Source organism: Malus sylvestris, chromosome 7 (genome assembly GCF_916048215.2).
Source record: "Malus sylvestris chromosome 7, drMalSylv7.2, whole genome shotgun sequence".
Classification (NCBI taxonomy): Eukaryota; Viridiplantae; Streptophyta; class Magnoliopsida; order Rosales; family Rosaceae; genus Malus; species Malus sylvestris.
This window is the reverse complement of record NC_062266.1, coordinates 26,289,658-26,307,583: the sequence shown is the minus strand read 5'-3', so window position 1 is coordinate 26,307,583 and position 17,926 is coordinate 26,289,658. Positions and strand designations below refer to the sequence as shown.

Sequence of the window (17,926 nt, the reverse complement as noted above, 5' to 3'; positions counted from 1 at the left end):
CTATGAAGTCTTATTCCAAATTGCTAGAGTTGCAGTTTATGTCATTGACATACATCTCACTAAGACTCTGGAAGAGCTTTATATATTTTAATCATTCCTCCTGACCTAACGTGCACGAAAACCAATATGAATAAATCTAGAGTATATACTCTCCAAGTCTTCAGCCACGATAACAAGGGCTTCAACATCACGAATCGCCTTAGCTGACTGCAAAGCTAACAAACTTGTGTGACGCTGATCTCGAAATATACTTTCAACAAGAGCTTCTCCACATAATTCTCCTGCAACTCGTGGCTGATCATTACAAATGCCATCTGAATTTTCAATGTGTACAAGTCCATCCACAATGAAGACCATCATTTTGAGTGTTTTATCCAGTTCAATAATGATATCATTCTTCTTAAATTTCTTTGGCTTAAGATGCTGACAGATTTCTTGCAACACCCTTTCATCCAGCCATCTAAACTCCTGTGATTAGTACATAAGATGCATTTCAATGTGCAGTGAGTGTAAATAAGAAATGAGATTTTACTTCTTAATATTAACAAAAGTAAATAAGATTTACCATATGATTTATTTCTTCAAACTACATATAATAATTAAGATTGTATCAATATTATTATATAGCCTATATAGGTGTGGATCAAACTTAACTAAATTTTTGCAATTTTCAAATTTTGGCTTAGTTTTAGTTTTTAGTTTTCACTTTTTTTAAAAATTGAGTACCAAATAATAATGAAAATTAAAAACTAAAATGAATTATAAAAACCCTAAAAGTTTGCGAAAGCATCTTCAATAGAGAGATGCAAATTTGAGATGTAAATATCACATTTACATTCTCGAAAATTATAATAGTAGTCATATTCCAATGACATAGATGTAAATTTGTGATCTAATTTAATTTCATCTTTTTGAGTGGCAATGTTCACCTCTAAAAAATGTAAAAAGACATAAAAAAGATGTAAAATTGCATATTTACATTTTTCAGCCAAAATGCCTATTTTACAATTTGTTCAGTAGAGTTTTCTCGCCAACCAAAATTTAAAATGGCCATTTTAAAACATTTGCATCTCCCATTAAACTAAGTCTTGTCATATATGGCAAAGCTATTGTTTAAACTAAAGTCGAAGGCTTGGATTGAGGAACTTACTTGATTGAGCTTAGTCAAAGGATAATTTTTTATACGCCTTTGAAACTCAGGGGGAAGACTCTGGATAATGTACTCCAAATTAACAGGCACATTCTCTTCAACTGCTTCTCGTACCTTTTCCTTGACATACATTTTCATCCTCCGATGCCAATGAGACGTTGACGGAATGCAATTTTCAGATAACCACGACATTATTTTGGGACAAAGCTGTACCATCTTTCGTTTCTCTAGCAACCTCTTCTCTATTCTTGCATTTGTTTTTGCAGCTTCAAATTGCAAATACATCTATCAACAGCAACCAAACCAACAAATAGGTTGTCAGTTCATTCTACTTTTTTGGAGATAAAAGTCTTCACAGCTCGCCGTTTATGTGATTAATTAACAGTTAGTTATTTATCATTCCTAATTAAAAGTAAAACAAGCCAACGATATATCTATTTAGGAAAGAAGACAAAATTTAAGCATTAAAGATTCAGCACAAACCTGGATATTTCCAATGAGATATATGAACAGGAGCAAACCAATTATAGAAATAGAAGCCGCAAAGAGGTTTTCCCATCCATCTATACTGGGCTCAAGGTTTGAACCGAGGGAACTGCAAAAATTAAATGAAGTTATAATCTAATTTTTAATTTATTCCAAGCACGAAAGTCTACAACCGTTTTTCTAGCATGGGAATTTCCGGAAGACAAAGAAACATGGTAATATATAGTAACTGAAGTCGTTTCATGGAGATCCGAGCCCCAAAGAATTAATACTTAAGAACACATGCCTAAACAAACAAGGGAGAAATGTACCAACCTCAAATTTCGTAAGCCCCACCAAAAACAGTTTGAGAACTTTTGAAAATAATTGGTTGATCCCGTTATGCCGGATTCAAGAACACTAGTAAAAATGCCAAGATCGAACTTCTTTGGGTCTGACGGATTTATAGGGCATAAATCATTTAGATTTGTGATGTTTCTAAATATGTGATTGTCATCACAACCAAAACTACTTCTGACACATCCATCTTCTTCTCGACATGCAGAATGCCAACAATCCATCATTCGTTGAATGGCAAAAAAGTACCATAAAGCTCCGAATGCCTAAATGATCAACAAGTTAATCAATTAATTAGATTAGACTCAAGAAAAGATTTTAAAAAATATATAGGATAATACTTAGGTACTCACTAGTGAATACTCTGTATACTCACTTTTTGGTTTTGGCCCAATGATATTTTAACACATGTTTTATTGTCTTTTTTTTAAAAAAAAATAGACAATTAGACATGTTATTTATTTATTCAAACGATAGATTTTGTTAAAATAGATGTTAGATTAGTCATAGACAGAGTTTGAACCCACGCTATCATACAAGGCTTCAACTCCTTTCCACAAATGTGATAAAAGGCCAATTGCATTAAACACGTGACATCTTTTGATTGGGTCAAATAAAAAATGTTTGTAATAAGTTTTTATCAAACAATGAGACACCAAGTAAATTTTTAATTCATTAAATGTTGACTTTTAAGCAAACTTTAATAAGAAAACTTAAAGGAGTTAGGATATATTGAGACTTACATGACTGGCAATGATGTACATGAAGAAATTCAGTGTAGCTTTAGTCCAAACGGAAATCTGCTCGGTCTCTCTAATAATCCATATATACTGATTACATGAGAAGTAGATGCGAATAACTCGTAGCACATATTGCAATATGACAAAAAGGTTCATGATAAACATCCTTCTTGTAGTCAACAAACTCAAGTCCCTCATATTTGAAAAGAAAATGAGCATTACCACCTGGATAACATACATTGATTACCAACACTCAAAATCTATTTATCATCAATAATAAACTTGTCAACCATTAATTAAGATATTGAGAATATCAATTCAGCCGTTTTAATTTCATATATATACCAAATTGAGAACCATAGTAGCATAAAAAACTGACTACTGTTGCAGTCCTATTAGATTAGGAATGTGATTGTGTAAATCCTAATATATCTTGAAATATCTCTTATATTCCTATTAGGAGTAGATTACCTATTAAATGTTGTAATCTTAAAGGGAAATTTTTTTACCTATCCTACTACTATAAATAAAGGCACAGTGGGGTGGAATAGAACACACCCACAATTACACATCTCTCATCTTCTTCTCTCTATGCCGCACTCTCTCCCTCTCTTTATGGCCTCCATAATTGTTCAGTAAATTATGCCTACAACACGTTATCAGCATGCTCATGACGCTGCACTAAAGAGAGTTCTATCTTCAATCATGGAGTATTACGTTTTAATTATTCTTTTTATGATTAATTTATTATTTTGAATTGCTCTACATGCTATTGATTCAATTTAATTTTCTGTGTTGAACGTGATACAACGCATTGGAGATGCAATTCCGGCTTTTCGAGAAAGATCTTCAACAAATTCAAAGGCTTTTGTTGTTTTCTGCTAATCAGGTACGCTTAAAATAAAGTAAGATATTTGAAACGACCATGAAGCATGAAAACATTCCCCATGATGCATGAACCCCCCTATGTTTATATTTTCCTTCCGATATATATATTGTATATGTTCATATATTTGTCAATATATATTTGTTTCATGCATCGCACAATTAAATTGTTACGTGGAATATGTGAGTCAATGTATAAAATTAAATTAGAAGCAATTTTAGGGTTTCCTAAACCCTAAGGAATTTTTGAAAGAAAAGGGAATGGGATATGGTGCGACACACCACCGCACCATCACTATGGACATAGCAACCAGGCCACGGCCTAGACTTCACCTCGACAGGGCTTGAAGCCTCGAGCCCAAAACGCTGAAACCAGCCCCGTTTGGCTGAGTCCTTTCACCAGCATGCCACAAGCCGCATAGCTTGCTGGGCCTTGCATGACAGCCAACCCATTGTGGCTGGGTTTCCTCGCGCCAAACCCAAGGCCAGCTCATGCTGGGCCTTGTCCCGTGCCCTCCCTTGGTTCAAAAATTGAAACCCAGTTGCGGCTCCCTCACCCCGTAACCTGAAGTTCACACCCGAGGCCATTCCAGGCCATGCTTTTTACTCAAGGCACCTAACCCGTGCCCAATTAATTTTTTTTGGGGCAATTTTTCCACCCAATGCTATTATTTTAGCATTCTAAATAATTTTAACTCGTATGTTAATATTATTTTGCTTCTACAATCGACCATGTATGGCCCGATTTATTTAATTAATTAAAAGTGACCTACAATCCATTAATCTGATAATGAATCCAAAATTATTGATCTGAAGATCACTTTTGGACGTTAACGATTCAATATTTTATTTTTATACTTTGAACCGTTGACATACTTTCGTAGTCCCGAAGCACTCACACTTGAGTTCCTAAAGCAACCCAAATCCACTACACTTAGTTGTATATTGCATTCTGTGTTCTTGCAGGAACCTCTCTTTTATGAACTAAATGTTCATAAAATAAATTGAACCAGTAGTTTCAAATTTAGTGCCTTTGAAACCCGAAGTTTTCATAAAACAATACACCCATGAAATCCCGACGTTTTTTATGAAACCCATGTCTTAGAACTCGAATGTTCTAACTTCAATGCTTATGGATGATTCATTCTCATAACATCAATCACAATCTTGTTCCCTCCAATTCAGTGGATTGTCGAACCGTCACAAGTTCGATTTCCCTTATTTTGGACGTTTCTAATAGAAATAACTTTATGTGGAGTACAAGACGTGAATCTCCACTTGACTATCAAGAAGCTGAGAAACCATTGAAGCCAATAATGGCATGGAAGAGCTAAATAAGCCTTCGCCATCATCTTCATTCGAAGACTTATGCTCAAAGCATTACAAATGGAAATACCTCCTGATCAAGGATTCCATGGCCTTTAGCTTGCTTCTACGGACTATCTAATCATGAAAAACATTGCCTGAAGCACACCATGATTACGTCCATGCATGAGTACAATTCTGAAGTTTATAAATCCAATCGAATTTTGATTGGAGAATACTTTTCTCGTCCTTCCTTGTTTCTAACTCGCCCGTGAAGTAGCAGTGTAGATAGCGGAAGTTTACCAAATTCTCGAATCTGATTACTACCACAAACGTGAAAGAAAGGTATGGACCCAGTTCGGCCAGAGTCTACCGAATAGCTCAACCCAGTTTGGTCAAAGCCTATCAAATGGTGATGCACTGCTTCGGCAGGGATACACCGAGTGGCATATTCTCTCACAATCCAATTTCGAGTTTGTTTTTACAACTTATGATAGAATCAAGGCTTGCCAAGGTGTGGCATCATGCCCGAAGCATGATCCTTGGTACCTAAGACCTAAAACTTCAAGAATAAGGGAAAGTATTCCCAAACCTTAACCCTGCAGAATATATTTCCGTCTCGATGGAATAGACCATTGGTTATGCACATGTTTATGCCCATACCAATGTTGTTAAGGAGTACCATTCTAGTAGTCAATACATGAGACTAAATTTGCCCCACCAAACACCATTGGAAGAGCAGAATTTTGACATGGATGGCCTTGTTGGCCGAATCCCATTAGTAAACATTTTACTTTGTGAACATTTTTTTATGTTCTTGGATTCACGTTTGGCGTATGTTTTACTTATGGATAATCTTATTGATATTGTCCTCGAATATGAGTTAATTGAATCATGTTTCTTAATACATGTGACCGATTCAATTAAACACGTGATTAGGTAGGAATGTGGGAAAATTAGTTGTCTGGATGAATGTGTACTGCGCACACTAACTTTACACCTAAATCACATTTCTAACAACGACTTCAGGTCTATCCAACCTGATTAAGAGCATTGGCACGCTCCTTGTTGTATGAATGGTACTGAATAACCATTTAAAGGACCTTAAATTCTCCCTGTCGTTGAGTTTTTAAGGATATTCGAGATGACAATGATCATAAATGAAACCACTGAAGAAAATAGAGTGAAATATCTTTGCACCACCTTCAAAAATAAGCCTGAAACTTTGATTTGGGACCAATAAGTTGTTCCCCAACTGGGAATACACCACATGTGGCCAGCCCAGAGCCTGGTGATTAAGCAGTTTACTTGATTTGGCATGACCTTTTGGGACACTTCGATTAAACAATGATGCTACGACGTATCTCCTTACCCGAAGTAAGGATCTTGTGCCTACAAGCACACTTTTCCAAGCGTGCTCATTAGGGAAATTGATTTTCTATATAATTTCTCGCAAAGATATGAAATCACCCTTTTTCATAGTGGATTTAAGGGAATATATGTGGACTAATCCAACCAAAATGCGAACCATATAAATACTTATGGTTTTGGTTGATGAATCGACAAACTGGTCATATGTTTGTCCACACACATTACTGTTAAACCTCTTGGCCGATTAATGGTTCACCACTCTATTTATCCCTTAAGGTCCAGGAGACTGGATAATGCCGGAGAGTTTATATCGACGGATTTCAATAAAGTATTGCATGTATTTTGGGTTTATAATTAAACATTGAATTCCCATGTTCACCCCAAAGAGCCTCGCCTAGTGATCATAAAGCGCAATTTAAATGATCGCCCGAATTTTGGTAAACGTACCAAGTTTTTGGTTTCTGCCTAGGGCTATGCAATCCTTGTACGCAGTTATGTTGGTCCGCCTTGAGGCCCATTGCCACCCAACCTATATGACGTTATAGTTGGTTATTGGGTACGAACCTGATGATTTTCGTATTTACGCATTTGGGTGTGCATTCCATGTGCTAAGTTGCGCTGCCACAACGTACCAATATGGTTCCTCAACAAAGGATGTGTATCCTTTATCGATCATGATTCTCTTTCACATTAGCTCTCTTTGAACCTTTGCACGCGATCTCTTTACCGTTCATTTGCGGGTTGTCACTTTAATGATATAGTCTTCCCGGCATTAGGGGGAGATAAGAACGTCAACGTTCTTGTAAAACGACGTGAATTTGCATGGACGTTGCCCACTATGTCTCATCTCGATCCCCATACCGCACAAGTATGATAAGCAAGTGCGATGAATTATGGCTTTCAGAATGTTGCTCCAGACGCATTCCTCTGATCTAGCTAAAGTGACGAGATCATATACCAGCTGCAAACATGCCTGCAAGGATAAACGTACTTAACGGACGTTAAGTCAACATCCCTGGAAGGTGTGCCACCCCTGTTGGATGGTCCGGTACACCAGCGGATAGCCAATCAATCTGTCTTGGCCTGGAGCATGATAGATCACTCGATTTGTAGGATTCACTTCCCTAGAAGAGGAAGACACGGCATAACAATGAATCCATACTTGATCGATGTCTTAAATCATTTACATCTCATAAGATTAATCCGGATTACTCCTAAGACTTAAAAGTTCTTGGTCCAATATACTAGTTTGGATGAGCTAAATGGAATTGAAATGAGATTATCATCAATGATGTTTTTACTTATATGGTAGCTACCGACATAAATGAAAAACGACGATATCGAACCATGTTCCATTGATTAAGTGACAAACTAAAGTTACAATCCAGGCCAAATTCCTTACCAAAGTGTGTTCAGACCTGTCGTTCCTACACTACCCAAGGTAACCCTGTTATGTTACAAGTGAGAAAGGAAGCGTTATGAGATGAATGAAATAGTGCAATATGATGAAAGCCTTACGGCGCAAGGTTTCTCTCAAAACGTCATGTGATTGATAGTAGCATTATGAAATGTGGTTAGTGTTTTCTCCATGAGGATATAGATACAGAGATTGACATGTAAGTTCCCGAAGAATTATATGGACTGGTTCAAATAGTTCCAAAACCACAAAACACCCTCTTAACTTGTTTGAGGAGTTCACTTACAATCCGACGGATGTGGTATACCCATCTAAGTGATTATTTGATTAGTCAGGGATATGAATTATGCCCTTGGGTGTTAAACTATGAAGTCTTATTCCAAATTACTAGAGTTGCAGTTTATGTCATTGACATACATCTCACTAAGACTCTGGAAGAGCTTGAGAAAACTGCCTCACACCTGAAGATGGAATTTGAGATGAAGGATCTTGGGAATACTTGTTTATGCTTTGACCTGAAGTTTAAGTGTTGTTCTGACGGTATTTTGGTCTATCAGAAGAACTACACCCTGAATGTGTTACCTTTGAGTATACCTATGATCGTCTATATGTTATATGCAAATGAGACCCTTGAAGAGGTTATGGAATCCGAAATTCCATATCTAAGTTCAACTTTGCACTTCGTTGTACTTAGCTCATTGTGTTTAGATAGGACATCTCATTCGCTGTTAATCTTGGTAAAGATGCAGCACTGCGCCTACACGTAACCACTGAATTGGTATTAAAGACATACCCTGAGGCACAACATGGACAAATCCCAACACAGCTCGAGCGGATCCAACCCCCATGATCCTCGAAATGATGCTTGCCTTGTTGTTATGCTGACGTTGGTTACTTATCAAACTCGCACAAGGCAAAATCCCTAAATGGTTATGTCTTTACCATTAGGGATATCGCAATATCTTGGAGGTCTACGATATGACCTTAGTTGTGAAATCTTCAAATCGTTCCAAGACTCACCTCACTTCACTACGCCACAAGTGAGACATGGTTAGGAGTTCTTATTGAGCATATTTGAAGTACTTGCTGTTTTCATCCATCGTTGAGTCCCAACGACGATCCATGAAGATTATGTTGCATGTATCCACCCGACCAAGCCATGATACATCAACATAGTCAACGCCAAGAGATATTGCGTCTACATCAGCAAAGCATCAGGAGATTGAAGTCATGCAACCCGATCCCAAACAACCTTGCCGACCTTTACACGACGTCACTGTCGAAGTCAACCTTCTAGAAGCTTGTCCGAGGAATTGGTATGCCTAACTATTCATATGCAATGTTTGTAGTTCCTATTTGGAAGTTATGTCAAACTCAGGGGGAGTATCCGGAAGTATACTCACTTGATCTTAATGTACTCTTTTTCCCTACGATTAGGAGCATTTTTCCCACTGGGTTTTTGCTACCTAACTAGGTTTTGACGAGGCACCCGTCCTGGGCTGATCATACCCTTGTGAGTTATTCTACTTACATTCAAAAGACGTATAGTTTTGACTTAATGCAACTTCTCACTTTTCTTCTTAGACTATGAGTTTTTCTCCCACCTTGGGTTTTACCATAGCGAGGTTTTGTGAGTTTTACCTTTTTATGCATTCTTCCGTTGATATAAGACTTGCATTTGCTCATTGTGCCAACGACTTCATCAATTGTACTTTGCTTAATCACTGAAGACCTAATACGCCATTTACTTGAGTATTTACACACTCAATGGGGAGTGTTGCAGTCCTATTAGATTAGGAATGTGATTTTGTAAATCCTAGTATATCTTGGAATATCTCTTATATTCCTATTAGGAGTAAATTACCTATTAAATGTTGTAATCCTAAAGGGAAATGTTTTTACCTATTCTACTACTATAAATAAAGGCACAATGGGGTGGAATAGAATACACCCACAATTACACATCTCTCATCTTCTTCTCTCTATGCCGCACTCTCTCTCTCTCTATGGCCTTCATAATTATTCAGTAAATTATGCCTACAACAACTACATATATATTTTCATGAATAGAAAAAAAGAAAGAAAAAGAAGATTGTCATGTCTTGTTGTAAAATAACAAATACAAACTCCTATAAATAAAATAAAAAACTAAAGCAAACCCTAACAGGCAAGAAATTCTAAATTTAATGGAAAAGAAATTCTAATTCTTGTCATCCAAGTAAATCAACAAAATTAATAATAAACTAAATTTTCCAATAACGGGGACATTTCTAAACAAAAATAGTTGTCATAAAATAAGAGTAGTGCTAGAGAGATTAAATTTGTTGACAAAATTTTGTAAAATAAATGACATAGAAGTTGATGATTGAATTATTACTTAAATATTGATAAACGCGTGGTAAAACATCATTTAACTTCTAAATTTTGTCTATAAATTTAATCTATGTAGCATCATCCATAAAATAAAGGGTGCTTTTCTTCCTCGGTCCAGTTCTAGCAAACTACAGTTGTGTCTGGTCCTATCTAAATCAGTGGCCGTTGTTGACATTTGCCCCCAAGTGCCACTGATAAGAAACAGTTTCTCTCACCTCTCTCTTCTTTTGAATGCCCATCGTCTTTAATTCCGACTGCGACTTGGAATGTTACCATTTGGAATGAACTTGAAGATTTGATTTCTTAGAAATGCCAAATTTCAAAGTTTGGTCCGGGTTTTTGTTTTTCATGTTGAATTTATAGAGTTATTGTGTGAATTAACCTGATCTGTATATTTGGTTTGTTAGTGAAGTCTAATTTTTGGTTTGTCTTATTACAAAGTACAAGTTTAAAAGTATCATGACTCTTAGGTTAGATTCTCGTCAAAGACGAATTTGAACCACACTATTGCTAATTATTGTTAGGGTCAACTACTCATCCATCCTTTTAGGGGGCGTTTGTTTCACCTCCTTAGGAGGGACTGGACTGGACTACAGTCCCATGTTTGATAGGTGTTAGCACTAAGTTAAGTGGGATTAAAAGGGACTCGTGTGGACTACGGGGCTCGCTAGGTAGTCTTAGCGAGACCCCCCAATTACCACCGGATTGCTAAGATCGTTGCTCTGCTCGACTCCTCAACGCTTTGCTCGACTGCTCACCCTGCTCGACAACCTCATCGGACCATCCCAGGACCACCGCCACGTCCTCGTAAATCACGGCTTCCTCTGTAACTTTCTCTTCTTAGTTGCTCCGCGCATCGTCTCTCCCTGCTTCGCCGCTCTCATTTCCTTCTTTCTCACTGCCTCGCACATTAAAAAATCCAAAACATCCAACCCCAGAATTCGAAACAAAAAACAGAAAAAAAAAATTTACAAAATCGTTGTTCCTCTTAAACCCAGTCGCTCAATCAGCCGTACATTAGTCATTCCAACACCTCCATAATCCAAATCGCGCCATGGGCTCTGTTGATTGTATGATTTGTTTGTTTTGCTTGGCTATGAGAGGATGAGCTTTCGTCGACGGTGACTGGGATGAGCACCAGTACTTTTTGCTCTAAGAGGGAAAGAGGAAAAAGAGGAAACTGGGAGTGCTGAGAGCATCGGAGGAGGAGAAATCGATTCTTCGTTTTGCAGAATTTTTTTTGGCAATTAATCAGAAAAAAAAGAGAGGAAAGGGACGGAGAGAGGGACAAAGTGTGTGGGACGGAGAGAACGAGGAAGAAAAGGATGGAGGCTTCCAAAGAGAGGGAGAGTATTATTAGAAGAAGAAAAGATAGAATTAATTAATATAATATTATTAGATATGAATTAAAAAATATAAAATATTGTAGTTTGTTATTATCCTTCTTTTTAGTCCGACACTGCACTAAACGTTTCACTAAATCAGTCCAGCTTAGTCTAGTCTAAGCCAGTCCAACTTAGTCCCTGAAGCTAATCCAGTCCGAGATAGTCCGGTGCAACAAACGCACCCTTAGTGTAGATAATATTCTTTGTTAAAAAATAAGTGTGTAAATGAATTTAGATCTAATTATCTCTAACATAAAAGTATTTTTGAGACTATTTAGTACTACAACCTAGTGATAATTCTTTTTACTTGTAAGTGAAAAGTTTAAGGTTCGAATCTCGCCAAAGACAAATTGAACCATTTTATGCTAGCTCATTATGAAATTTAGCCTACTCCTCATCCTCTTAGTATATATAATATCGTTGGTTAAAAATGTGTTTTTGGCAGCCCAGTCAGAGGCCTAAAGGCCTGGATGAAACAACTAAAATGACTTTTTGGCCTTTTTAGATTATAGATGCGACGGACAAGGGTAAAAAGTGTGGGGTACTTTTGTCATTGCAGGTTTGGGAGGGAGTGTCTGCTTCGTTTCGATGAGATTGAGGGGGTGGGTGTTGATGGGTGCTGTTGCAGACACAGATGCAACAAAGAGCGGCGTTATGGGCTGCACTAAGAGAAGGGGAGAGAGCGAGAGAGAGAGAGAGAGAGAGAGAGAGAGAGAGAGCTTGCAGAGAGAAGGATCACGAATGGGTGGGGATTTTGAACCGGGACCTTGCAGAGAGAGAGAGAGTGAGGCCATCATCATTTGTCCATTTCATGCCTACATGACCTGATTGAAAAAGTCAGAAATATTTTTCAAATCTTTTCTGTGCTGGTCGGTTAGGTTGGAAACTTTTAGAAAGTCTATTTATTTGACAGAGGTTGAGGTTGATAATTTGAAATTATTGTGGCATTCCACTTTGATAGAGGTTGAGAATTTGAATCTGTCGCTCTCTATCTCTCTCCATATCTCACTGAGCTAATTCTGGTCAGCAAGATTTCTAGGATTTGTGAAATTTATGCATAATTACAATTTCGCCATCCAATCCTGGGTAATTTTACTCTACCTCCTTGTCTGTTCAAATTCTTACTCTTATTTTCTCTAATTTTTTGCAGTTTATTTGAGTTAGTATCAGTTTACTTGGACTCCCATGAGCTAATTTTTACTAAATCTGTAGTACCGTTGCTAGAATTTTCAAATAATGAAGTCATAAACCGTCTGAATGTATTTTGTATTCAACTTTCTTTAGTATTTTGGAAGTGGTTCTTGAACTCGTCGTCAGCGGCAGCGTTGACCACCGGGTTCACTTTTTAAATTTACTTTTAATTTTTTGCTTTTTAGTGGGTTTAAGAAAATGAAACGAATTATAATTTGAGGTGGTGAAATTTTGTTGATTTTTGCATTCAATATTCTGAGTGCTCGTCGAGCTGTGCTGTAAAAGAGTTTTACTTTAGATGTTTTTTTTTGTAGCACAAGCCATCGATAACGGTAAGTACTTCAAAGTCCAAACGACATGAACTATACATTCTAATTTTACTCTGAATTTTCACTCTTGCAATCAGCAAGAGTTGAAAAAATCATTGCTAATTTTTGGTCTGTACTATGAACTATACATTCTTCAGATCCTTTTATAGTAGTTACACTCTTTAAAGCTGAATTTTCAGACGAAAACAATATAAATTAGAATATAATAGATTTTCAGCCAGCAAGATCAATATTGTAACTTGCAAATATAATTGGTTCTGATTTCATTGCTTAAACAAAAGTCACACACTTGGTAGTAAGTTAAAATCCATAAGTTTCTCAATCACGAGCTGGTGATCCAATCGTAAATGATGGATTGCAAGACTTCCTTTAAACTAAAAACTGGAGGTCTTGGGTTCGAAACCCGTTGCTGGCGTGGAAGCCAGACTTGTAGCGAGAGGGAGGTTTAAATGTCTTTACGAGTCTTTCCGATCCCTAGAAGGGATGGATAAGTTGTCCCACTTATAAAAAAAAATTCATAAGTTTCTCTTTTTTAATTTCCCTTTTTTTTCAAAAAAAAAAAATCATAAGCATACCTTTGATTTCCTAAGCAAATAGAAAACACTTTATGATATTATAATTTATATTGTTTTTGATGAAAATTCAACTTTAAAATAGTCAATTTCGTTCACCTTATCCTAACAACTCTCTCATACTTTTGATCCGAATTAAGAATAAAATGAACATATGAATTACAACTTTTCCTTATGTATTAGACTAATTTGGTTTGAGCATGATTGAGTTGATTGTTTTGAGTATGAATGATTTTGATAACTTAGATTCAGATACGATTTAAGATTTAAACTTATTCATTAGTATTATCTGTAGTTAAAGTTAAACCATACATACATACATACATACATACATATATATATATATATATATATATTTTATTTTTTTTTCAGTGTTACTAAAACTATCACTTATCTGTAGTTCAAACCATTCATTAACAACTCCCATTTTTTTTCAAATTGTAACAGAGAAGTGAAAGCACCTGCACATAATAAAGAAGGAAGTTTTGAAATTCGATGAAAGATGATGTGAGGACTAGCGATAATGGAGTTGTATAGCTATTTTGCTACATATATAGAGATGAGCAACCAAGGATGTGAGATCACATACTTTTGTAAAAATTTTGAAAAGTTGATTGGTCAACCAATCTGTTGTATAAAAGGTTGCTAGAATATTTTGGACAATAAGTAGTTAATGATGTGGATGAGAAAATTCAGTTGATATTTGAACTTATTATTTTGGTTACAGCATACCAACAATCATGTCCTTTTGTTCAAATGGTATGCGTCCCCAAATGCATTTAAAATTTCTTTCATTTATTTAAACATTTATACTTTGTGATCTTCAAATATACGTTGGATGATTTTTAGATTTTGATATGAATGTAAACAGATTTTAATATATTTCACACTATTAATACAATTTTGAAACTCACGGCATCGCTGAGGTTCAATTGCTAGTATATCCTAACATTAAGAAAATAATTTCTTGTCTAATATATATACGGAGAAAATAATTTATCATGCTTTAATAATGAAAATAATATCCTACCCCGCTATGCAAGTAAACAAATAGAGAGATTAGGAAACCAATTAACTCCAACATGAGGGGAGGAGACTTCTCGTACCTGCGGAAGGGGAACAACGGCTAAACTGTCGATTAAGAAACCAATTGACCCCCGCATTGGCCCATGTACCATTTGCTCGCAAAATCTCTGGATAAAACTGAAGTAGAGGCAACAACAACACGAATCCTCCAGAAATTCATAGATCCCCCGAAGTACAAGGGTCAATATATAGAAAAGATCGGTGAATGATCTTAAAATAAGAGCGGCTATCTTCAACTTCTGATCCAAATCCAAGCACTTTATATCATCCTTGATTATCGGAATGTAGAGGAATAATGGATCCACTAAAACACCACACAAACATGATGCTACAATTATCTTCCCCCAGTACTTGAAAAAGACATCCTCCTCATCAGTCTCCTCCCTCGACGACCATATGCGCCTTAATCTATTATTATGTTCCACGGTAGATATTTCCTTCATGTCCTTTGAATTTGAATCAGGAGTACTACTGAAGAAAACACAAGGAAATGTATATAAATATATTATTGTGCACAAGCCGTTGTGTCATTGTAGTCCTCGTAGTTATTGGATATATATTTAGTTCCTTTTGTTGTTAGAATAAGTACATATTTATATGCAAAGTTTATTCTGCTCTGGTGATTTCTGAATACAATTCACTTGTCAGACTTCAGAGATTTAAAAAACATCTAACCTTTTAACTTCCTCTTTCGGGTTCTTGGCAGGTAAATTTGCTTCAGCGGTCTCTTTCTGGTTTTCGGCATGTAAAGTTGCTTCAGCTCTCTCTTTCGAGTTCTCCACAAATAAAATTACTTCAGCTTTCTCTTCCGTATTCTCCAAGATTTCAGCTATTTCGGCGTTGGCCATAGCTCAAACCCCTTTTCCTTTTTTTTTTGGGAAGAAACTGAATCTTGCAGCTACAACTCTGAAACTTTGCAAGTTCCCTTGGAAACAAAAATTTGAGATCTCAAATTTCTAGAACGGAGAGTCTTTAGAAGCCAAGGATGCTTGGAATCGGGGATGAATCTGGTTTGTTAAGAACCTTGGTTCAGATTCCTATAAAGGTAGGATTGGTCAAAATTTAATCAGATTGGATTGAGGAATTCTAATCCGAATGAAATTCTGATTCAACCATGGGGAGAATCACTACTATAAATAGAGAGGGGCGTGTATCATGCAGGGCCTCTTCAAATCAACACTTACCATGTGCAAAGCTTCTCAACACCCTTGAAATTTTTCCTCTTCTCTTTCTTCTTGCCAACACATCTTTGATTTATTTAAACAGCACTGTGAAAATATATTTGAATAAAAATTCTTATTTTTTCACCAAAAATAAAATGTATACACGTGACACAACTATAGTAACTTATTGTAAATTAATTATTAAATAATTAAATCATATATGAAAAATAAATAAATAATCATTGTCAATAATAACTGTTCAGCCGTACCCAATTAGTATCATAATTTGTATATGTCAAAAGGGTAATACTAGAAAAGACCAACCAAATTTGTAAACCAAATAATATGTTACTAATAAGAGATAAATATGCTAATCAGTAATCAATACTTAACTAATAATTTAATTATCTGCAACCACATCTTTTGATCATTCCACCTGACCTAACGTACACGAAAACCAATCTAAAAATATATATAAGTATATACTCCCCAAGTCTTTAGCCACGATAACAAGGGCTTTAACATCACGAATCGCCTTAGCAGACTGCAAAGCTAACAAACTTGTGTGACACCGATCTCGAAATATACTTTCAACAAGAGCTTCTCCACATAATTCTCCTGCAACTCGTGGCTGATCATTACAAATGCCATCTGAATTTTCAATGCGTACAAGTCCATCCACAATGAAGACCATCATTTTGAGTGTTTTATCCAGTTCAATAATGATATCATTCTTCTTAAATTTCTTTGGCTTAAGATGCTGACAGATTTCTTGCAACACCCTTTCATCCAGCCATCTAAACTCTTGTGATTAGTACATAAGATGCATTTCAATGTGCAGTGAGTGTAAATAAGACCCTCATCCAGTCATCTCGATATATATTTTCAACTCGGCTTGCGCGCTACGTAAACTTAGTAGATTTTACTTTTTAGGGTCAACAACCTCATGTATTTTTCCATAATACACTCTTACCATACTCTTTACATTTTCTACGTACACCCGACATTTTTTGCATACACCCCACACTATTCAAATCTTAGGTGCAATACATAAGGCCATCCAAATGGACCTTCGGTGGACTTGGACTTGGTGTTGTTGAGAATTGACTACCCTAATTTTTTTCTTTCTAAATTCATGATGTGACAAATGATGTATATAATTAACAGTCAATGAGATCCTCATTAATGAGAATTTGATATAACATGTACATATCACTTACTAACACCAATATAGTAAAAAAATATTTTTCTTTCTAGTAAATAAATTATTTTCCTTTCTCACCAATTGGAATTATGGAGTTTTAACGAAACATTTTCAGTACTGTTCACTTTTAACGAAAATGACATTTTTACTCTAAAAAGTCACTTTTGGTACTATTCACTTACAACACATTTTTATCATTTTGATTAAAACTCAAAGTTTTTAAGCTATTTTCATTATTTTTCCTTTGAGATTATTATGGGATGGATCATATCCAAAACAAGTGTGTGAAATAGAAAATAAATTAAGATTTCATTATGGCAATTAAGATTTCATAAAAGAGTAATCTTAGAAAGACTAAATTTTATAAATTAAATGGCATGAAAATTGATTAAATTAGTGTTGATTAATATGCTAATTTCTTCTTGACAACATATTATTTAGTTTACAAATTTAATCTACTTAATTTTTTTTTTATAATGAATCATATAAACGCGCGGTAAAAGTGCACACATGTTAATTGTCGGTTGTAAAGTGAAAATGAGCTCTCTGGAAATTTGTAAATGAAGATGCATGCAACATTATTTTTCTGACAACTGATGTAAAAAAAATTTTCTAAATTTTCTTTATTATTAAGGGAATGGGAGGGTACAAAACTAATATAATAATTTGAGGATAATGAGTTTCAAACTCAGAATTTATAGGTAGAAATTCAATACCTTATTCATATGCCCTGATGTAATTCAAGTTTATTGTACAACACAAGTTCCCAACTTCCCACCACATCATTGTGTGCGGTAGTCCAAATTTATATAATTGAGTCTTTCTTCAATACACTTATATTAAAGAAACGGGTTCGTTAAACATTCAAATAAGTTGGTATTGAATTTGTTATTTGTAAATCTCCAACTTTTACATTAAAACTTCAAATTTTTA

At 35.6% G+C, this 17,926-nt stretch overlaps 1 protein-coding gene across 1 annotated transcript; it reads right to left on the bottom strand.

The window, feature by feature from the left end:
• Nucleotides 1–90: 90 nt before the first annotated feature.
• Nucleotides 91–15,586, bottom strand: LOC126629297 (cyclic nucleotide-gated ion channel 1-like). Its single transcript, XM_050299297.1, has 7 exons — nt 15,302–15,586; nt 14,647–15,097; nt 2,716–2,937; nt 1,952–2,238; nt 1,634–1,745; nt 1,151–1,435; nt 91–468 (listed from the first exon to the last, which is right to left on the bottom strand). The coding sequence occupies exons 1-7, from the start codon at nt 15,472–15,474 to the stop codon at nt 106–108; spliced, it is 1,893 nt and encodes a 630-aa protein (XP_050155254.1). The 5' UTR covers nt 15,475–15,586; the 3' UTR covers nt 91–105.
• Between the last annotated feature and the right edge of the window lie 2,340 nt (nt 15,587–17,926).

Bases quoted from the DNA above. Each gene is read 5' to 3' on its own strand.
- LOC126629297 (XM_050299297.1), bottom strand. From the start codon at position 15,474: ATGGCCAACGCCGAAATAGCTGAAATCTTGGAGAATACGGAAGAGAAA. The intron at 15,098-15,301 runs GTTAGATGTTTT...TGTTTTCTTCAG, and splicing joins CCGAAAGAGGAAGTTAAAAG to TAGTACTCCTGATTCAAATT. The intron at 1,746-1,951 runs GTTGGTACATTT...TAATTTTTGCAG, and splicing joins TGGGGCTTACGAAATTTGAG to TTCCCTCGGTTCAAACCTTG.